At 36.9% G+C, this 24,299-nt stretch overlaps 1 protein-coding gene across 21 annotated transcripts in view; it reads right to left on the reverse strand.

The window, feature by feature from the left end:
* EPB41 (erythrocyte membrane protein band 4.1) overlaps positions 1 to 24,299 on the reverse strand; it is a 204,195-nt gene that overhangs the window by 97,205 nt on the left and 82,691 nt on the right. For all 21 annotated transcript variants that reach the window (XM_061184616.1, XM_061184625.1, XM_061184618.1 and 18 more), the window contains exons 3-7: positions 22,672 to 22,884; positions 19,780 to 19,884; positions 12,420 to 12,462; positions 5,323 to 5,398; positions 3,259 to 3,477 (exon numbers count right to left, since the gene is read on the reverse strand). In XM_061184616.1, coding sequence (XP_061040599.1) covers positions 3,259 to 3,477; positions 5,323 to 5,398; positions 12,420 to 12,462; positions 19,780 to 19,884; positions 22,672 to 22,884 — 656 coding nt within the window. The remainder of the gene's footprint in view (positions 1 to 3,258; positions 3,478 to 5,322; positions 5,399 to 12,419; positions 12,463 to 19,779; positions 19,885 to 22,671; positions 22,885 to 24,299) is intronic.

The raw sequence follows: 24,299 nt of genomic DNA on the forward strand, positions 1-24,299 counted from the left end.
AAAAATAAGAAAAATAAATAAATAAATAAAGCTAATTTTAAAAAAGGGCTAAAATGGAAAATTTAAATAAACAAATAAATAAAAATAAAAGTGAATGTTGGTGAAGCATATAATGACTAGTAGTACAGTTTGGTGCCATTGCTTTGATTTGTGCTCCACCATTTCAACACAGTGAAATGGGCAAATAATATCTTAGTATTATTATGAAAATAATTTTGACCTCATGGACCCCTTAAAAGAATCTTGGAGACTGGGCTTCCCTGGTGGTGCAGTGGTTAAGAAACTGCCTGTCAATGCAGGGGACGTGGGTTCGAGCCCTGGTCCGGGAAGATCCCACATGCCGCAGAGCAACTAAGCTCGTGTGCCACAACTACTGAGCCTGCGCTCTAGAGCCCACGAGCCACAAATACTGAGCCCACGTGCCACAACTACTGAAGCCCGCATGCCTAGAGCCCATGCTCCACAAGAGAAGCCAACACAATAAAAAGCCCGCGCACCACAACGAAAAGCAGCTCCCGCTCGCCACAACTAGAGAAAGCCCATGCACAGCAACGAAGACCCAATGCAGCCAAAAATAAATAAATAAAAATAAACACACGAAAAAAAAAAAGAATCTTGGAGACTGCCGGCAGTCTGTAAAACTACACCATATGAAAAAAGCTGGCCTGGGACTTCCCTGGTGGTGCAGTGGTTAAGAATCTGCCTGCCAATGCAGGGAACACGGGTTCGAGCCCTGGTCGAAGATCCCACATGCAGGGAACACGGGTTCGAAGCCCCAGGAAGATCCCACATGCCACGGAGCAACTAAGCCCGTGCGCCACAACCACTGAGCCTGCGCTCTAGAGCCCGCGAGCCACAACTACTGAAGCCCATGCGCCTAGAGCCCGTGCTCCGCAACAAGAGAAGCCACTGCAATGAGAAGCCCGCGTGCCGCAACGAAGAGTAGCCCCCGCTCGCGGCAACTAGAGAAAGCCAGCGTGCGGCAACTAGAGAAAGCCAGCGTGCGGCAACTAGAGAAAGCCAGCGAGCAGCATCGAAGACCCAACACAGCCAAAAATAAATAAATAAATAAATAAATTTATATTAAAAAAAAAAAGAAAGAAAAGAGCTGGCCTAAATCAAAGGGTGATTATAAAGGTTAAATATGATATTATACATAAAGTGCCTAGCATAGTATCTGGCACATAATAACAGACACACAATAATTAGCTGCTTATAATGTTATGATGATTATGTAACAATGCTATAAAGGAGAATCAAGCATTGCATGAGATTTAGACTATAAAGTCCTCCCAAACCTGAAATTCTATTATGATCAAATAACCATTAAAATAATCATCAGATATTAAAGAATTAGTGTTAATTTTATTAGGTGTGATAGTTGTATTGTGTTCTTAAAGTCTGTATCCTTGTATATACTTACGTTTTTATGGGTGAAATTATATGATTTGCTTTAAAATACTGTCGGGGAGAAATATGGAGGGGAATAAATGACTCAAGAAAGCTACAGGGGTAATAACTGTTGAAGCTGAGTGATAGATAAACTGGGGCTCCTTAAAAAAAAAAAAAAATCATCAGAGACAGAAGTTAGGTATCAATCATAATCTGATACCACTATTTTCTGCTGTTTTGCTCCACAGCAGCAGTAAAATATTTTCTTTTACCATTTTATTGATTGCTCAAAGATTACACTACCAGTAAAAATTATTTTTAAATTATTAGAAAAAAAGAACATTTCCCTACAATCCTGACATTTTAACAAATCAAATTATTTTAATTGATTGCTTCTTTCCACTACTTGCTTTTGTATATATATGTGTGTGTAATTATATATTTTATGTATATATATATATAAATTTCTAGAATCACAATCAGAATATAAATAAATATATTAAAAACATATTTAAGGACAATACAACATGCTTAAGTTACAATCATCAACTAGTTGAAAGTGATATATTAGTGGTCTTAGATATCAGAGCACTGTAATGTATACGCTCACACTTGAAAAGCAAACCTCGGCAGTTCTCTGTAGAAACAGTGTGACCTCAGGAGAGTAAGGTGATAGTTATAAGACTATTGCTATGTAGGTTGTAGACTTTAAAGTCCTCATTACGGTTCTCATGACTGAGGGACCGGAACCTACAGGGGGAATAAGGCAACCAGAATTGGGGCACCTTGAGTTCAAACTCTCTCATTTGAGGCATCTCAATCCATGCAATCCTATTGGAACCACTCTAAGGAAAATAAGATGGCTCAACGGCCAAATAGAATACCTGTTCCTACCACGAAAAGCCTACTAAGACCACTCTGGACTTCTCAGCAGTATGACCCTTTGGGGCATCCTAGCCTAACTCATGCTAACATAATTCAGGGTACCAACTCAAGGCCAGGATCAGACAGTCTCCTTAATATGCTAAGGCAGCTTGTAAAATTTAGCTGTAACAAGTCACTCAAATAACAATGGGATGTATGGTAGGAAGAAACACAAATTTTTCCGGGACTTTAATATTAGCTAACATTTATTGAATTTTTACTATGTAAGACGTTGTATTAAGTTTTTACACATATTACCTTTTCTAATCCTATGGATCACCCAATTTCCTCTGAGGTAATGATCTCTATCAGACATATAAGGAAACTGAGGCTCAGAGAGATTAAGTGAATTACCCAAGGTCACAGGCCAGGACCAAGCAGAGCCAAGAATTCAACCCAGCTCAGTCTGAACTTGTTCTTGATCACTGTGTTATACCTCCCAACATTAACAAATTATTTCCATGAAAAAAAAAATTAGTGAATTCAATAAAGACTTTTAAAAATACCTTCAGGGGTTTCATGGGCCCTCTGAAGTCTATCCATGTACATAGACCCCAAGTTAAGAACCTCTGCTCTAAAGATCTCAAGGCATCTAATACAGCATAATACATTTAAAATCTGGAAAAAAAGAAAGGTAAGGCAATAATAATAATAGCTACCATTTATTGAGCACCTACTACGTGCCAGATACTGTGCTTAGTGCTTTACATATATTACCTCATTGAGTTTTCATCCAACAATGCAACACCTATTACTCTGATGAGAAAACTGAGGTTCAGAGGGTTTAAATGACTTTCCCAAAGAAGTGGGAGGGAACTGAGCTCAAGCTGACTCTTTCTATGGCACCAGTTCCCACTAAGGCAAACACTGAATCAATCCCAGATCAAGGGTTTAAACTTACTGTCAAAGTAAACACAGAACAAATCCTGGAGACATATTTACCTGTATGACTTATGCAGTTCCATGACCTTCTCTTCAAGTTCCTTGGTCTGATTTGGGGCCAGTTTAAAATCACTAACATAATCTGCACCATGGAGTTCTGGGTCATAGTCTCCCAGCTCAGACTGGATGGTATAAGAACCTAATAATGCTAAGGTTGCAAATGAACAGGGCAGACGTCCTGCAACTATGTCCTGCCGAAGTTGAAGACATAAATAATACCTACAGCCAAAGAGAAAAGATGTTACCATGTCAGCAACAAAAACAATAACAAAATACAGAGAGAGAAAGGAAGAAAACGGGAGTGAGAGGTAGGAAGGGAGAAAGAAAAAGAATGATTAAGTAAATATGAGATAATATTAATAATTGTTCAGTGTAGGTAGAGGGTATATGGTTGTTCATTGTACTATTTCAATGTCAGATAGTAATAAATGCTCCTTGGCCCCCAAATTGGGTCCTTTCTTTTCTATCACGTTGCTTTGCCAAATGCGTAGATACTGCCTTTCATATACAAAGATGACATTAATGATACATTTTCACTAGGATATGAACGTTCTTTGGTATGTTTTTCCTCCAAGATGGGCTTAAATTGCATGCAGCCTTCCATACACTATCATCTTGTAAGACCGATTCCACCTGCATGCTAAACTATAGGGAATTCAGATGGGGGTTGAAACAGTTAAGTCCAACAAACTGAGTGACCCTACATATGTCAGACACACCATATGGTATTCACACCCATGGCCCTGACCTCCTTAGCCCTTGTTCTGACTGGGTTAACCAGTTCAGACTCTTTTACCAAACAGGAAAGCTGGGAGGTATGATTAAATTGAAAACTCCTATATTAATTAGAATCATGTCTTTGATTTGACCATAATTAGATGCTGAACAACATATGCACCAGCAATCATTTTTGCTATCTATGATTAGTCACTACATACATCTTTTTTAAAAAGTCAGAGCAATGCCAATCAAATCATAAGAATCTTAAACTCCTCTAAAATGCAGGTAATTAGTACAGAATTTTAGGGATTTGTTTTGTTGTATATATAATAAACCTTAATGAAGAAAGATGAATAACTAGCAACTCTAAGAGACAAATATTACCTGTGAAAAAGCAATAACCAAGACAATTTTTTCAGGCAGAGATATGGCATCTCAACTTCAAGAATGTACTAAGGATAACTGGACAAAGAATTTTTTCAAATGGCATAGACATTTCACAGTACTTAACAAGCAGACCTTTTAATAGTCTTAGACTATTCTTATTTGAGAGAGATGAAAACTGAAGCCTAGAGAGTGTATATTTGTCTGAAATCAGATAGTTGACAGCAAAATCAGAATTAGAAAGCAGTTTCTCAACAACCAACAATTCAATTGAACAAACATTTGCCAAATACCTACTATGTATAAGGCTCTATGCAAGATGCTATGGATATACATATGTAGAGTAGTATTCTTTACTATATACTGTTTTTCCTTTTTCCTTTTTTGCTAATATTCAGTATTTATATAGAATCCAATAAAGGCCACTTTCTTAAAAAGGAGTCAGTAAGCTATTTTTAAAGAGTACAAGATTTATTTCATAAATTAAGTGGGCTCAAAAATTACTGAGGAAGGTTCAGTTCACGTACCTAATCATACAATTTAAAAGGGGAATAGGAAGAAAAAATAATAACACTGAGACTTTAGCTTTTTTGATCCCTTAAGAAACAGCATGGTGGGAGAGGAGTATTTAAAACAAACAAAAAAACAGCAGAGCTGTTTTGCCACTATATTTGTGTCTTGTCCTTTGGAGGATAGTATGATTTATAGGTTCCCTGTCCACAGCATGGCATAATACCCATGATAAGCAAGGTTAATTCCCTACCAATTTTCTCCAGGCGAGTCACAGATATTTGAGGCTTTTAGGATCACTTATTTGCAAGCCTGCCTTGAAGTGATCAGAAACTTTTTATCTTAGGTTTAATAGCTCATCATTTTTCTTCAATTCTGAATGGAGAAATTCCCAGAGCTTATGATAATGAGATTACTTATTACATATTTAACTATTAATAAATTATTTACCTTGTTATATCTTCTGTTAACTGTGCTGGGTCAGGTGGATAAAACTTTACATTAAATGTGAAATTCCAAGGGACACCTGTAAAAATAAACACAAAAGAATTTTATGCTTATGCCTAAGTTTCTGGTTGTTAGAAATACCTAAAAATATTCAAAAAACTCTTTTTTTTCTTGAGGTGTCCTAATACTTTCATGCTTTGTGGATGAAATATTATTTTTATTTAAAAAAGAAAAAGAAGAAAGTTGTTTAGACACCATCTAAGAGTATCTCATTTTTTTTACCCGACTTAATAGTTCTGTTTATAAAACAATATAAGCAAAATAACATAAAGGAAACCATCCTATAGGTGAACATGTTTGTAGCAATGGTTTTCAAAATGTGATCTATATACCACTCTGGGTCCTCAGAGGTCATTCAAAGTGATCCATGGATGTTTTCTTTTGGTGTTGGCATTATTTATTTGTGACATCTCTCAACATTATCTCAAATAAACAAAAGCATTCTTCCCATTAATAAGGGTGAGATTAGGAGATTATTTTAGAAATAAGAAGGAAGAGGCAATATAGGTGGCTCTTAGAAACTATAGCTCTAATGAAAATATTTTAGGTATGAAAACTACAAGAATTCAATCCTAAGACTCATACAAGTGTTTCATATTTTTTATCTACAATGAAAATCAGAGATTGTGAGTAAAAGTTAAGTGGAGAATGCATTTCAATTTTTCCAGCTAAGTGCCACCTCTCCAAGGTTTTTCTAACATGACTGTTAGTTTCCCAAAGAGTAGGGCCTGGTCTCAGTCAGAAATAAGTATGATTGGTTATGATGCTAAGAGCTACATTTTGTTCAGTACTTATTGCATGCCAGGTACTAAGCTAGCCCTCTTATATACAGGTAGGTGCTATTATTAGTCCATTTTATTTATGAAGAAACAGAGGCTTAAGAAAATACATAGCTAGTGAATCCAGGGTTCTCTTACTCCAAATCCCATGCTTTTAACCATTGGACTCTACTACCCTATAACAAACATCTGTGTTTCAAACATTGTTCTGTTTTGCATTCACAGCATTTCATCTCCAAATATCATTTTTATTGCTATTGGCTGGCAATGACCATATGCAAATTAAAATTTGAAATAGTTTGAATGTCTTAATGAATATGCAGTTTTAAGCATGCTAAAATATTTAATACAGGAGTCTCTTGGAAATGGTTGATATTTTCCTTCAAAATTTGAAATAAAAGGCAAATTCCAGACAATAAAACAAACTTGTCTCAAATCTACTCAATCCTAATGTTTACCATTAACTCACTTCTAATGTTTCACATCCCAAAAACTTTAAATGGAACTTAGAAAAGCAACCCCCTAATTGTTTCTCATAAAAAGGGTAAGGGGGTGGGGAGGCAATATTTACAGTTCAAATACTGTAAAATACCATCTGTTGTTATGATTATGATATGTTAATAATCTAATCATTGTTAACTTATAATTCCCATATAGACATTAAAAAAAGGTGACTTCTATGCTACCTACAAAAAATGTATTGGCTAGAGGGCTTCCCTGGTGGCACAGTGGTTAAGAATCCACCTGCCAATGCAGGGGACACAGGTTCGAGCCCTGGTCCAGGAAGATCCCACATGCCGCGGAGCAACGAAGCCCGTGCGCCACAACTACTAAGCCTGTGCTCTAGAGCCCACGAGCCACAACTACTGAAGCCCACGCGCCTAGAGCCCATGCTCCGCAGCAAGAGAAGCCACCGCAATGAGAAGCCCGTGCACTGCAACGAAAAGTAGCCCCTGCTCACTGCAGCTAGAGAAAGCTCACGTGCAGCATGAAGACCCAACACAGCTATAAATAAATAAATTTATTTTAAAAAATGTACTGGCTAGAGCAAATCAATATGGGAAACAAGACAGCTAAAAGAATGTTCAATAAATGTGAATTCAGCATTTAAGAACTTTAAACACAAATTCAGTTATTTCATAACATATATAAATGGCAATTTTTTAATAGTATAGGAAGACTAGCATTAAAGAAAGCAAATCAGCAATAGTTTACAAAGTGTGATTTTTTTTTCTCTTTGAGCTAACTGATATAAAAAGCTTGATAACACCCACGATTGGTGGGGAAAATAAGCACTTTCTTCTATTGCTGATGTGACTGTAAACTGGTACAACACTATGGAGAACAATTGAGAATATCTATCAAAACATAAAATGTATATACTCTTTCACCTAGCAATTCCATTTTCATAAATGTATCTAAACATACACTTAAACGTGGTCAAATGATACAGGTATAAGATATTGTTTGTAATAGCAAATGTCTAGAAACAACCTAAATGTATTTATTTAGCAAGAAAAGATACACCGCCACTATATACTGTTAAGTGAAAAAAAAAAATCAAGGCAAAGAACAGTGCATATAGAAAGCAACTGTGAAAGTTGGGGGTAGAAAAAAGTGGCTATTGTGAACGGTGCTGCTACGATGCAACTTACTATTAAATGGTTCAGAAAAAAGGTTGTGTGTGTGTGTAGATAAAGAGAAAAGATAAAATAGTAAAATATTAACATCTGAGGAATCTGGGTGAAGGGTACCCAGGAATTCTTTGTACCATTCTTTCAACTTTTAAGTCTGAAATTGTGTCCAAACATTTTTAAAATTAATAACTGAAAAAAAATTCCTGCCTTCTGGGTACACAGGAAAACAGGAACTATCTCATACACTATTGGTGGGGGTGTAAACTATTACAATCAATTTAAAGGAGAGCAATTTGGCTATACCTGGTAAAACTAAAAATAAACATACTCTATAATCTAGCAATTCCACTTTAAGCCTAAATCAGTGGGTTGGTTTTTTTTTTAATTAATTAATTTATTTTTGGCTGCGTTGGGTCTTCGTTGCTGTGCACGGGCTTTCTCTAGTTGCGGCAAGCGGGGGCTTCTCTTGTTGCAGAGCACAGGCTCTAGGCGCCCGGGCTTCGGTAGTTGTGGCAGTTGGGCTCAGTAGTTGTGGCTCACGGGCTCTAGAGCTGTGGCACACAGGCTTAGTTGCTCCACGGCATGTGGAATATTCCTGGACCAGGGCTCGAACCCGTGTCCCCTGCATTGGCAGGCGGATTCTTAACCACTACGCCATCAGGGAAGTCCTGGTGGGGTTTTTTAAACTGTGGATCATGATCCATGGTGAAATCAGTTAAATGGGTCAAAATCAGCATTTTTAAAAATGAAACAGGACTTCCCTGGTGGCGCAGTGGTTGGGAATCCGCCTGTCAATGCAGGGGACACCGGTTCGAGCCCTGGTCCGGGAAGATCCCACATGCTGCAGAGCAACTAAGCCCGTGCACCACAATTACTGAGCCTGTGCTCTAGAGCCTGTGAGCCACAACTACTGAGCCCATGTGCCGCAACTAAGGAAGCCCATGCGCCTAGAGCCCGTGCTCCGCAATAAGATAAGCTGCCGCAACTAGAGGAAGCCCGTGCACAGCAATGAAGACCCAACGCAGCCAAAAATAAAAAGATAAATAAATAAATAAATTTATAAAAAAAAAAAAATGAAACAGAATACAAGAGAAAAAAGTCAGAGGAGGAATTCCCTGGCAGTCCAGTGGTTAGGACTTGGCACTTTCAGTGCCAGGGCCCGGCTTCAGTCCCTGGTGGGGAAACTAGGACCCCACAAGCCGCACAGTGCAGCCAAAAATAAAAGAAAAAGAAAAAAAGACAAGAAAAAACTCAGAGGATATCACTGTGAAATTTTCTTTTCAACTGAGATGAATTCCAAAATCATGTTTATAAGAAAAGCTAGTCATGGATGATTAACTGTTATATAATTCAATTTGTATGATGTTCAAAAAGGTAAAACAATATTTTTAGGTACACATTCATACATTAGGTAATTTTAAAAAAACATTAAAAAATACAATGGAATCATTAACACAAAATTCAGGACTTCTGCAGGGGAAGGAGAGGAGGATACATTTAGAAGGGGCATATCCTGGGCTATAGAATTTCTTAAACACAGTTTGTGTTATTTTATATATCAGTATTTTTCAGAAGGTATAAGGATTTCTTGCTTTTGCTCTGTACTATCCCAGAAGGAGGTGGAAGTTCCTAGCCTGACTCAGCAGGGGAGATCTCTCTTATTCAGAACCAAGGAAGTTAAACAAAGCTAAATATTAAGCTGGGAGAAGGGAGAGAGACTGATAAACCTTAGAAGAAGGTTCAAATGGATTGTTAGGTCTGAGGGAAATTTCAAAAAAACAGGCGAAGCAATACTATTTATTGTACATGGGTATGATATATGAAGGAAAAATATAAAAACATGGACTGAGTCACCTCAAATTCATGAAAATAGATTTCTACGGATAGGGAGAGAAGGGGATGGGACTAGGAGGAAAACAAAAGAGATAAACCTTACCTGTACTGTTCTATTTTAAATGTAAAAGTTAACACATGTTAATTCTGGGTGATGGGTACATGGGTATTTGTTATATTAGCCTCCATTCTTTTCTATATTTTTTGAAATATGGAAAAAATCTTGCTGGTGAATATCTATTACAAATTTAAACATTCATACTTTTTTATTCCACTTCTAGCAATTTACTACAGATACATCTAAGTGCACATATACATATATATTCAATACATGTTTACTGCAACCCAAAATATCCATCAGTAGGATTGGCTCTCTCTTTCTCTCTCTCACTCTCTCTCTCTATATATATATATACAGTGCTACAACTTTATAATCATTAAAAAAAAATTTTTAACAAATGAAATAAATTGATATATGTTAATATAAAGAGTATACAAATTATGTTAAAGATTGCATATGTATATTAAATACATACAGAACATACATATTTATATTAAAATATATTTACAAAGTATATTATATATAAAATATAACGTATGCATTAAATACATATTTATATTAAAATGTATGTCTATATACACTCAGAACATCCCTGGACAGAACACAAGAAATTAGTTAAAGGACAGGGGAAGAAGGAAGATTTACCTTGTATTATATTCATCTGTATCTTTTAATTTTATACCTCATATTTATATCACCTATTTTAAAAATTTTAAAACTACGTATGACATAATACACAGAAAATACAATATATAACAATGTATAACATAATTGTATTTTTGAAAAGCAAAATTTATATATGCCTAGAAAAAATCTTACAGATCATACCAATTTAACAGTGATTATATCTGGAGGATAGGATTTACAAGCTTTTTACTTGCTTCATGATATATTTTCATAATGCTTAAATTTGTCACAATGGGTATATATTACTTGTATGATGAAAACTATATTTTTTTTTAACTCAAGGGCTTTTTTTTAAAAATAAATTTATTTACTTTATTTATTTTTAACTTTGGCTCTGTTGGGTCTTCATTGCTGTGCGCAGGCTTTCTCTAGTTGCGGTGCACGGGCTTCTCATTGCAGTGGTTTCTCGTTGCGGAGCATGGGCTCTAGGTGCGCGGGCTTTAGTAGTTGCGGCACACGGGCTCAGCAGTTGTGGCTCGTGGACTCTAGAGTGCAGGCTCAGTAGTTGTGGCGCACGGGCTTAGTTGCTCCACAGCATGTAGGATCTTCCCGGACCAGGGCTCGAACCCGTGTCCCCTGCATTGGCAGGCAGCTTCTTAACCACTGCACCACCAGGGAAGCCCGTGAAAACTATTTTTAAAAAACCCAAAATCTTTGCAATAGATAAATGTCAACCTTCTCTTTGGCTCAATGAAATATTTACATTTTGACATTAAAGTTTGTGTTACAGACACGGTTTTTCTTTCCCATGTTGAAGGAAGAGGTTTTATTATTTTGTAAATTTTTTTTAAATGACAAACATTTAGGTTATTTTTCTTAGCGAGAGTGTTTTTTTCTTTTTTTTTCCAATAGCTTGGAAGATAATCTACTAGATAGTCTTCTCCACTCATCATAAACTCTGTTTTAACTTTTCTTCCTAAAGAGTCTTCTTGTACAATCATTTATTCCTGAGTAATATTGAATATTAAAAGTATCTTCATTGAAAGGGGCTTCGAATCATGTTTTTTGTTGTCATGTCTCAAATATTCTGAATATTTTTTACTCTTACTTGCATTTTAAAACAAGATTTTATAGGCAGAGAGCAAATATGGAGAGTTGTCAGGCCAAAGTAGTATTTTGTTTCTCTATCTTAAGAAATATAAATAAATAGGGTCTAAAAGAAAACATTTCACCATAACAAAAGTGTTTTCTTTTAAGAAACAAATGAAAAATAAAACTTGTTTTCAGGTGATACAGTTAAAACTTACTAATCATGATGAATAACATCTATTGCAGTTCCTACAAGTTTCCTCAAAAATAAACTAAACTAAAAGGACATCTAGTCATAACTGGGGGGTGGGTAAAGCCTCTACCCTTTAGCCCATTGGGCCTGAGGCTACAAAATACTAATCTGGACTTTTTTCAACCTAGAAAAATCTATCCCAGGACACCAGTCTGAGCAGGGTGTTCAGCAGTAATACATGCCAGAGGGCTTGGAGCTAAGAGAAAGCCACAATGACAGAAGGGTCACTGGCAAGGAATTTCTTCTATTCTTTTTTTTCCTTCCGCAGTTCGTTACATACTTCAATTTGGAAGAAGACGGTTGAAAAGGGACAAAAAAGAACTATAGAGAAGAAAACATGGAGAAGGTTAGAACTCAATAGTCCAGAACAATTTAAATGGAACAGGATCAGGCAGCAAACTCCCAATCGTAAGCTACTACAGTTTCAATCACTACCATTTTGAGAACTGACTCCCATATCCTTTTCTCGTCTATTCTTTGTTTGTTTCCACCTTCTGTTTCTCTCAATCATTCCTATCTTCCCCCACTTTGCCTAGTTGTAAAAAAAAATCATCAAGATCTGACCTACATCTCAATAGTGTCTACCTCTGCTGTATCTTTCTATTATGGAATCTCTACCTTCCAAAGGAAGGCTTTATCTTAATTTCAAAGCCATCTGCCATAGTCAGAATTCTAAAGTGACTCACAGCCAGAAAAAGGTCGGAAATCCTCTGACCTACTAAAAAAAAGAAAGAGCTAGAAAAAGGGCTATATTCACTTACCACGAACCTGCTTTTTTATTTCTTTGGCAGAATCCAGCCATGTCTGTAAAAAGAAGAAAAGGCATTCACACAGAGCTCCAAAATACATAAACCACAGAGTACCAGAAGCAGGATTACTGACCATCTCCAATAGTGCCTCCAGGTCAATCTACATTTCCAATATTTTTTGCATTAGTTTCACATAGCACAGTAATTTTGAACAGAGAAACAGGGAGCCAGACAGTTGGGCTTGAATCCTAGCTCTACTACTTCCTAGGTGAGTGACTTTAAGCATCTTTGTACTTCAGTTTCCTCATCTATTAGAGGAAATAAAATGAGATATTAGCAGTAGGGCCTATCTCAGAGTTATTGTGAAGATTAAAAGTTAATATATGTAAAGCTCTTAGTAAACAAGAAATGCTAAATAAGCACTTGCTATTTTTATTATTCTGTAAAGACAAATAGAGATCTATAACCAGGATTATTGATCTATAACCTAGATCTTATTTTTCCCTCCAACTCTGACCTCCAGTCTCATTCAAGTTTTCTATGTCAGCACAGCACCTGGTACATGGTTCGTGCTCAGTTAATGTTTACTGAATGAATAACTATTTTGTTTTTCCTGACTACTCTTGCCCACACTAATTTCTCCCTTCACCATTCTCCAACCCCACTTAAAATCTGCACACCACAAGGGCAAGGTTCCTCAACCCATAGTGGACCATGCAAAACTAATGGCACTTAAAAAGAGCCTCACCATTAACATCTTTCATAGGCTCCTTGAGAAATGTTTAAAGACAGAAATTTCTAAATTGAATTGTCTAAAAGATTTTTGACATAAGACATATACAGAAAAGTACATAAAACATATGTATAGATCCATAAATTATCAAAGTGAACATATAAGTATAACATTACCAGCACCCCAGGAGCCCCTTTTCATGCCTGCTCCCAATCCCCCCACCCCATTCCCCCTTTCAAAATGTTTAGAATTGAATTTTAGTCGTATTTAGAAAAGAAGAGTAAGGGGGGATTACTCCTCACCCTGTACCAACAAGGGCAAAGTCCAAGATGACCATCCCATTTGCCCTACCCAAGGAGTGGGCTTGAACACCACAATCTTCCATTTGATTATGTATTACACTAACCGTTATATAAAGATAGTCACCACAACAGATAATAAGCAAAGAGTGAGGACGAGTTTCCTTTTCTCTCCCCTGCCCCTGTAATTAACACAGATGATTAAGAAATATATGTTTTTAAAAATACCACTTAATATAAAATTATTCGAAAGTATAAAAACTAAGTACATACTTGTTTAAGTCCCGTCAGAAAGGGCAGGGGGTAACCTGGGTGTTTCTCTTCCTCTCTCATTAAGACTAAAGAACTTTAAGCTGTTATAGGTCCAAAGGCAAAAGAAGACTTTAAAAGCGCCAACTGATAAGTTTTGTGGAACCTCTGAGAACCTTGCAATCCAAAACTCTTAACAAAGACTACTTTCTACCACTGTGGAATGAACATTTCCCCTACAGAGTGAGGTGACTCCATATTTTCCCTATTTTTAAGAGAAATCTCCCAAAGTAGCCTGAAGCTGCCAAGTTTCTTACAGGGATTCCATGAGCCATTCTATGACTCTAAGGCTAGAATTCCCACCAATCTGACATAGAGAGGGCAAATCCAGATTTGTGCCAATCACATGGGACTCCAAGGTATAAGGTACTTTATAGAACAAAGTATTATTTCTTCAGTATCTAGACCTCCGAATCAAAATCAAAATCAAAATCAAAATCAAAAAGTGTGGGGCTTCCCTGGTGGCGCAGTGGTTGAGACTCTGCCTGCCAATGCAGGGGACGCGGGTTCGAGCCCTGGTCTGGGAGGATCCCACATGCCGCGGAGCAACTCGGCCCGTGAGCCACAATTATGAGCCTGCGCGTCTGGAGCCTGTGCTCGGCAACGAGAGGCCGCGATAGTGAGAGGCCCGCGCACCGCCATGAAGAGTGGCCCCCGCTTGCCACAACTAGAGAAAGCCCTTGCACAGAAACGAAGACCCAACACAGCCATACATACATACATACATTAAAAAAAAGAATGTAAGCAGACAAGAATAGCATTTAAAAAAAAAAAAAGTGTGTACAAGACAATAAAAAAGCAGTGTGCATAACAATAGGTACTTTATGCTCAATTTAAATTATTCAATTCAGAGCATTTTATTTAGTCAACAAGTATTTAGGAATGCCTCCACGTGCTAGGCACCAAAGTTACAAAAAAGGATTTAAAAATAGTGCTTGTCCTCAAGGAGCTGTCAGTCTAATGGAAGAGCTGAGCAGTGAACAATTTGTCTTTTCTTAGAGGCAGTTAGGAAATGTTTCTCAAAAGAATGTTTTGGGGGAAAAAAAGGTAAAAAAAAAAAAAAAAAGAATGTTTGGGAGATCTAATTTACGGTTGAAGAACAAATAAGAGTTAGCCAGGCAAAAAAAGAAGTGGAAGTAATTAGAAAGGCACAGGGTATATAAAGAGAACATGATACATCTGAGTTGCTGAATGTAGTTCAGCAAAGCTGGAGCACAGAAGTGAAGAGGAGAGATGTAAAATGAAAAAGAACAGTAAGGGCCAGATCATAGAGGCCATAGTATTCCACGCTAAGGAACTTGGACTTCATCAAGTTACAGGCAAGGGAGAATCACTGAAGGATTTAAAATAAGAGTGACACAAATTTGAGGTAGACAGGGAGACCAAATAAGAAGCTGTTGTTGAGAATGATAATAGTCAGGATTTGTGACTGAGTAAATAGGGTGGGCTGATGATGAGAGTTGGTAAAGTATAGTAGTAAACAAAAATTCCTAAGTTGCTGGCTTGGGCAACTGGGTAGATGTGGTACTATTCACTGAAACAGAAAATGTAGGAAAAGGAATAAATTTTCATGAAGAAGAAAAAAATAGCAAAAAACTGAAAACAACCCAAATGTCCATCAACAATAGAATAAATAAATTATGGTATATTTATATAGATACACATTCAAGGTATCTTTGGAAATCCAAGTGGAATATTTCAGTAGATAGCTGGATAAGCAGGTCTGGCACTCAGAAGAGTGATTTGAACCAGAGATATAAATTTGGGCACTTTCCCCATATAGGTGGCAAATGAAGCCATGAAAGTAGATAAAAATCACCCAGGGAGCATATAATAGAGTTAAAAGAAAGAAACTAAAGATAAACCTTGGGGAACATTTACAGTTAAGGGATGAAGAGAGGATAAAGAGCTGAGAAGTAAACTGAGAAGTGACCAAGTGGTAGGAGGAAAACAGGAGAGACTGGTATCACAGAATCCAAAGGAATAGAACAGTTCAAGGATGGATAGGCAAGCTCATCAATGCTGCAAAATGGACAAGGAACATGAAGATGAAAAACTGTCAGATTTATCTTAGCAAGGGCAGTTCAGCAGAGTGGTAAGAGCAGAAATCAAAATGCAGTGAGTTACACCAAGTGCTGGTGAGAATGTGGCACAGCTGGAACTCTTAGTGCTGGTGGGAGTGTGAACTGGTAGCACCACTTTGGAAAACAGATAGTATCTACTAAAGCTGAACATATATGTGTCATCCACAACCCAGCAATTCCACTTCTGGGAATCCAACAGAAATGAATATGACAAGATATGCACTAAAAGACATGTATGAGAATGTTCCCAGGAGCAGCATTCATAAAAGCAGCAAACTGTAAACAAGCCAAATGTCCATCAACAGTAGAATGCATAAATAAAGTGTGGTATAGTCAAACAATGAACTATTATACAGCAGCAAGAATGGATGAACTACTGCTACTCGCCACAACACGGATGAAACTCAAAAACATGATATTAAACAAAACAAAAGAAGCCAGACCTAAGAGCACATACTGTATGGTTTCACTTATGTAAAGTTTAAAAACAGGCAAAACTAATTGATGGTGATAGATGTTAGGAAGACATGTTACTTTTGACAGAGCCTGAAGTAGGAGTACTGATTGTTAGGGGCTGGCGGTAGTGACTGGAAGGGGAAACAAAGTGGGATTCTGGACTCCTCCAGAAAAAAATCCTTGATTCATTCATAAATAACTTATTCCAAGCAGGAATAAAATCTAGGAAGCAACTATTGGGTTGGCCAAAAGGTTCATGTTGTTTTTTCTGTAAGATGGCTCTAGTAGCACTTAGTTGTCTTCAGCTTCATTTGAAACAATTTTGTTAGATTATATGTGACAGCTGTCATATCAGCGTGCATTTAAGAAAAGACTTATCAAAATTGGTGAATTTTTGTGTAGACATTTTAATATTGAAAATGGAAGAAAAAAAGCAACATTTTCGTCATATTATGCTTTATTATTTCAAGAAAGGTAAAAATGCAACTGAAACGCAAAAAAAGATTTGTGCAGTGTATGGAGAAGGTGCTGTGACTGACCGGATGTGTCAAAAGTAGTTTGCGAAGTTTCATGCTAGAGATTTCTTGCTGGACGATGCTCCATGGTCTGGCAGACCAGTTGAAGTTGATAGCGATCAAATCGAGACATTAACTGAGAACAATCAACGTTATACCACGAGGGAGACAGCTGACATACTCAAAATATTCAAATCAAGCATTGAAAATCATTTGCACCAGCTTGGTTATGTTAACCACTTTGACGTTTGGGTTCCACATAAGTTAAGCAAAAAAAACCCTCTTGACCGTATTTCCACATGCAATTCTCTACTTAAATGTAATGAAAACGTTCTGTTTTTAAAACAAATTGTGATGGGCGATGAAAAGTGGACACTGTACAATAATATGGAACAGAAGAGATCATGGAGCAAGCGAAATGAACCACCACCAACCACACCAAAGGCCAGTCTTCACCCAAAGAAGGGGATGTTGTGTATATAGTGGGATTGGAAGGGAGTCCTCTATTATGAGCTCCTTCCGGAAAACCAAACAATTAATTCCAACAAGTACTGCTCCCAATTAGACCAACTGAAAGCAGCACTTGACAAAAAGCATCCAGAATTAGTCAACAGAAAATGCATAATCTTACATAAGGATAATGCAAGACCGCATGTTTCTTTGATGACCAAGCAAAAACTGTTACAACTTGGCTGGGAAGTTCTGATTCATCCACCATATTCACCAGACTTTGCACCTTCGGATTTCCATTTATTTAGGTCTTTACAAAATTCTCTTAGTGGAAAAAATTTCAATTCCCTGGAAGACTATAAAAGGCACCTGGAACAGTTCTTTGCTCAAAAAGATTAAAAGTTTTGGGGGGCTTCCCTGGTGGCACAGTGGTTAAGAATCCGCCTGCCAATGCAGGGGACAGGGGTTTGAGCCCTGGTCCAGGAAGATCCCACGTGCTGTGGAGCAGCTAAGCCCATGAGCCACAACTACTGAGCCTGTGCTCTAGAGCCTGCGAGCTGCAACTACTGAGCCCATGTGCTGCAACTACTGAAGCCCGCACGCCTAGAGCCTGTGCTCTGCAACAAGAGAAGCCACCGTAATGAGAGGCCTGTGCACCACAACAAAGAGTAGCCCCCGCTCTCAGCAACTAGAGAAAACCTGCGTGCAGCAGCGAAGACCCAATGCAGCCAAAAAATTAAATAAATGAATAAATAAATAATTTTTTTAAAAAATGATGCATCACTATGAATCTCAGAATACTAAAGAAAGGTAGAAAGAAAGAGAGAAAAAGAAGAGAAGGAGGGAGGGAGGGAGGGAGGGAGGAAGGGAAGGAAGGAGGATAAAAGATTCCACTAGCCTAATTCTACACAGGGCAAGAGAGAGGGGAGATCATACAAAGCATCACAAATCAGAATGGCTTTGACCTTCTCAATAGCCAACATTAAAAGCTAGAAGACAATGGAGCAATGCCTTCAAAATTATGAAGGCAAATAATTTCAAGCCTAAAATTCTATACCCAACCAAACTAACAACCAAATATGACAGTACAATAAAGACATTTTCAGACATGTAATGTCTCAAAAAGATTACATCCCATATGTAATTTCTCAGAAGGAGTGCTCTATCAAATACAAGGAAATGCTAAGATAAAGGGGAAACAAGAGAAACATCACAGGAGAGAAGTACAACAAATCCCCAGGATAATGGTGATGGAAATACCTGGGTCAACTATATACAAGACAGAGAGAGCAACTCATCCAGACTGGAGAAGTATGACTCAAAGAGATAGCATATTGAAGAAGGACTGTCACCACCACGATGGCTTTTGCTACTGTATTGTCCCTTTAACCTGACAATGCTAAGGAAGTCTTCTCCAAATTCATTTTTGTACAGGATTTACTTGGGCCATGTGCAAATGAAGTTCCTGCTTTCCCTTCTATGTTCTACTTCCTGGATCAGCTAAAGACCTTCATTTTAACCCAAAGGAAAACTCTGCTTTGACCTATTTCCAAGAGCTGGAAGTTAGCCATGATGAATTTAGAAGCAGAAAATATAGAACAGCCCATTACCCCAACCATATCCTGTAAGAACCTGGCCCATCAGACCTGCCAGATGCCCCAAATATGATAAGCCCTATGTTTCCCAGGATTCAATCAGAGAAGTTGAAAGTAGATTATGATTCAGAGACATCAACTTTTTTTCCCAGAAATATTTTATCTAAGGGGGACAATAAAGCCTTTTTTTACACAGCCAGATTTGTTGTTTGCTGTACAATCAAATTCAGCTTTTATATTGGGCACTTTTAACATCACTTTATACAGAAATATATCAATGAATATAAATAAAGCAATTTAATATTTTCTCATTAAAAAATAAATAGGATAGTGAAAACTACTATAAGGAAATAAAACTTGCTGATAGGATAGAGTATGGATGACACCAACAATGGCAAAAAGTTTTCAATGCAACTGGAAGGTTTTGTACCAATGTGAGCACTGGAAGCTCAACTGCAAGATGAAAGAATTTCCTCTGCTGAATGCCTTTAGATGAGCCAGCTCCCAGCAATTTAAGTATACTTGGTTCATAGAAAAATTATAACAGTTACATTAAACAAGTAGGTACTGGTACTCAGTGACTTCATTTATATGCCAAATTCAAATATTCTCAAATATTCTAACATAAACCTGAGTGGGGTACACACACACAATATAAAAACATTCGATTTTATCTCACTGAGCTTGTATAACATAAAATACTTTTCAGAGTATTTTCCTTGATTCATGGGAGAACTTTCTAACTCATAGCTGCAGAAAGTTTTTCACTGTAGTATTAGAGGTATTGTTTTGTTTTTTAATTACGTTCAATCTTTCCTTACTAAGTACACTGTATCTTGGAGAGGCAGGAATAAATACATTCTTAACAACAGTAAATGAATTAAAACAATTTTGGGGGGTCAGTTTCTTATATTACAAGCAGTCTTCTCACCTTAGAGGTTGCATTATCCCAAATGGCTAGACCAAAGTAGTCTTCTTCCAAAAGATTGAGGTGTTCACATACTCGTTTAAGTAAATCTTGTCCCTTAGCATGTTTCTGCAAAGATACACATACTTTAGTTGAGGTTTCCTCTTATTCCTGCATTTATCACGAAATAACATAAAATGTCACTTTCCAATTTTCTCTTTTATCCTTGGTTACTAACACTTTCAGATGGCTGCACAGTGCAAGTAGAACAAAGTGAGTAACAAAAATCCTGTTTCTTAATTTGTCAGTTTAAATATGCAACACATTTATAGTTGCTTGGAAATGCTGCTACAATTCAAAGCAAAATTCCATCAAGCATCCCCCACCTCCATCCTAAACATTACATTCTTTATTTTTGGTGTATTTCCTGAAGCCTGCTATGGGTCGCTGTCAGTCAACATGAGCACCTGACTTAACTGAATCAGCTGTCGACACTGACAATTAACAGTGACTATGGAAATCATTAGACTCTCTATCATTCCCAGACCAAATGTCCCAAGACAATGAGCTATGTCTCAACTCCCTGCAATCTCTTTCAGAAAAATGCATAAAGTATAAGCTTTTAGATACCCTCCAGACATTACCCGTTGCAGTGGCTCTTACAGTGGTGCTACAAATCATTTCTTAATGTTTCTCTACCCAGAAAATCAAACCATTACCAATTTGGGGTACTTGTATTCCTGTTTATAGGGAGGAAATGCCATAACTTAGGGACTGAGATTTAGAGTGAAAAAGTCCCTGCTTTTTCATTTACTAGCTAAACAACCTGAGTCAATTTCTGAACATTAGCTTTCTCATCTGTAAAGTGATAAGAATATGTATACCTGTCCTACCTAACTACTGGAATTGTTGAAAAAAATTAAACATGCTGGACTTCCCTGGTGGCACAGTGGTTAAGAATCCACCTGCCAATGCAGGGGATACGGGTTCGAGCCCTGGTCCGGGGAGATCCCACGTGCCGTGGAGCAACTAAGCCCGCGAGCCACAACTACTGAGCCTGCACCCCACAACTACTGAAGCCCGCGCGCCTAGAGCCCGTGCTGCGCAACAAGAGAAGGTGCGGCAATGAGAAGCCTGCGCACTGCAATGAAAATAGCCCCCGCTCGCTGCAACTAGAGAAAGCCCGCACGCAGCAATGAAGACCCAACGCAGCCAAAAATAAATAAATAAATTTATTTTTAAAAATATAATAATAAAAACTTTTTTAAATAATAAAAAAAATTAAACGTGCTAATGCCTTCTGAGAAATACATTTTTTAAAACTTCCAAAAAATTAGAAATCATTTTTTGGCACATATACATGACATGTCCTTCTCTCAATGAGCTGAGCTATTTTTAATGACTATTAGTAATTCACATAGCTGTTAATTCATTTTTAGACTTATCCCATCTATATTATATCATTTTCTTCATTTTCTCCCTTCTATGTTTTCACTCTGTATGACAGAGATGATTAGGGAATTCTTCACATACAGGTCCCTACTCCCTTATCTATAATTCCAAAATTCAGAAGTTCTAAAAAGTAAAAGGTTGGGCTTGTTCATTTTGTTTTTGTTCAAAGCTCATCTGAAGGCAAATTCTGACCTGAACTGTTATGGGCTATTTTTTATCTTTATTTATCCAACTTAGAGTGACTCTTCATATATTTTACCATAGAAATAATGTGTTTGATAATGCACCTACTGCTACACACTCTGCTGGGAATATTATGAAATTTGCAGCATATGTACTTGTTGCTTTTCTAAAACCCAAAATATTCTGAATTCTAAAACCCAAAATATTCTGAATTCTGAAACACATCTGCCCCCAAATGTTTCAGATATAAGGGACCCATATCTAGATTTTGGTCTGAATGGGAAGAATGAGTGTGGAATAGCTTTCCCCATCTCTAGACTAGCTAGTGGCGAGAAGCAGAAAGAGCAGACCCTAGGTCTTCTCCAGTTACCAGGTGTAGTAACTATTTTAAAAATGCAACACTGTATTTTTCTTGATTTCTCTTTCAAAACTTGGAGAGGGAATTCCTATTAGTAAATACAGTGTAATATTTTAGACTACTTATTTGTGTTTTGATATATTTGCATATAAATAATTCAATTTCAAAATAATTTTTTACACACCTAAGATACAAGCATATGTGAATTATATGTTTTATCAAAAGGCTATTATTAGTAATAATCACAACAATTGCTTTTTATCAAGCATATCATAATTGACAATTACTGCTCTAGTTAAAAAAATAGCTGATAGATTTTTAAGGACTTTTAACTTGTCTTGAAGAAGCAAAAGAATAACTGAAACAACTCTGACATTTTTATTCAATCTTGACTCAATTATTTATTCTTTCTGGAAATAATAGAGAATTTTAATAAATGGGATTACTTGATTTAAGTTTTTTATATCCTATCTCATGGAGCTAAAGAAATACATTAAATAAAGCTCATTAAGGTTTAGTTCTGGGAGAGCAGAAATGAACAGATAGTAATTTTTTTTTTTTTGATAAATACAATTATGGGGACTGCTAGACCTAGAAATTGAGGCTATTCTGGGAAATCTAGTCATGGAAGAGCACTCTATAAATAACAAACCAATTTTTTTCTTAAACAAAATTATTTTGGATTATAAAAGTAACACATGCTCAATTCACAAGATTTGGCAGATATAGAAAAAACTGGAGAAGAAAATAAGACTCACTCATAATCCTTCCACACCTCCACCTCCAGAAAATCACTATTAACATTTCAGCCCACAGAAATATTCATTATACTGGGTCTTATCTCAGGCCATGGCACCACTCACTCAACCCTACATGAAACAATTTGTAAGAGTTCTAACTACTTGAAATTGAAATGCTCTCACCTCCACAACACATTCATAAACTGTGTCATCCAACAAAGAAACCTTGCAATGCATGTTTCTGTGTCTTCTGATCGATTTCTGGGAAGCTTTTAATTCTCTTTCTGCTATTGATTCAGGACTTTCTTCTTTTACTTCTATTTTAGAGCAGTCTTCAAGTCCTCCTCCTTCCTCAGTCTGAAAATCAGGATCTTCTCTGTGTTCTTCCTGAGCAGGCTACATACCCATGACATCACCAAGTCAGTAACAAAGACATTTCACAAAACATGCTGTATACACGTTTGCCTATAATATTGCTACCAATAAAAGCACTAACTGAAGAAGAAAAACTGTTAAAACAAATACAAGTGATATTAAGATTATTTTTCTGTAAAAGATATTATGATCTCCCAAAAGATCTACAGACTCTGCTGTTCTCAAAACTTTATGATAGAAGGTAGAATCCCATCTTTCAAATCAATAAATGAAGGTTTCAGGTAAACCAGAGGAGAGCAATCTGTTGCTCTCAGCACTATATTTTCTCCCTGACTATGCCATTGCCTATTATTAAAACCTATTAAAACTGAAACATCTTTGCCCCATGCTCCTCAATTTTAGTGAGGTAGCCTTATGAATTGCAAAACGAGTTGTGATTTGTCATGTAGTCTAAATTTTATGAATGGGGAATTCCCTGGTGGTCCGGTGGTTAAGACTCCACGCTCTCACTGCCAAGGGCCCAGGTTCAGTTCCTGGGGGAACTAAGATCCCACAGGCCTCGAGGCGCAACCCAAAAACAAACAAACAAAAAAACCCCATAAATTTTTTTGTATGGCTAAGAGGGGTTCTTGGGACCATTTCAGAGCATAAGGCAACATATGTATAGTAGGCTAACAACTGTAAATACCAATTAACTCATTTTTATCAGGTATCAACCATGATAAATGCAAAGAAGATTCAAAGAAGCAAGAAACAGATTGAAATCTGGATCTCCTAGGGCAATCATTAACTCATCCCAAAGTAATACAGGTAAGTGAGACAACATTTTGGCATACACTTACTCACTTTCGTCGCAATAAAATTGCTGAAACGTTCTTAACTAAACCTCACTAATTCTTTTCTTTCAAAAAAAATACATAGTTGACATTTAGGAAAAAGGATTTAATTATTTGGCTCCTGCTCCTCCTGCATTAGATATTGGAGGTGGTCTACAAGTCTCCTTCCCATCCTTCATGACCCTCTTAAATGTTACCTCTTCATTAAGGCCTTCACTGGCTATCCTCTCTGGCCTATCCCCACTCTACTAGTATTCTTCATGTTAGTACCCTGTTTATTGCCTTCATAACATTTATTACAATAAATAATTAATTTGTATTTACTACTTTTTTTGTCTCTTCCATTAGACTATAAAGTTACCAAGAGTAGGGATCATGTTTGTTCAATAATAATAATATTTAATAATAATAATGAGAATAATAACAAACATTTATATAGAAATTACAATGGGTCATTTACTGTTCTAAAAGCATTACTTACATGAACTCATTTAACCCTATGAGGAGGGTACTATTATTATCCTCCCTTGACAAATAAGAAACTGAGACCAGAGAAGTTAATTTGCCTAGGATCATACAGTCAGTAAGTCACATACCACT

Source organism: Eubalaena glacialis, chromosome 3 (genome assembly GCF_028564815.1).
Source record: "Eubalaena glacialis isolate mEubGla1 chromosome 3, mEubGla1.1.hap2.+ XY, whole genome shotgun sequence".
NCBI lineage: Eukaryota > Metazoa > Chordata > Mammalia > Artiodactyla > Balaenidae > Eubalaena > Eubalaena glacialis.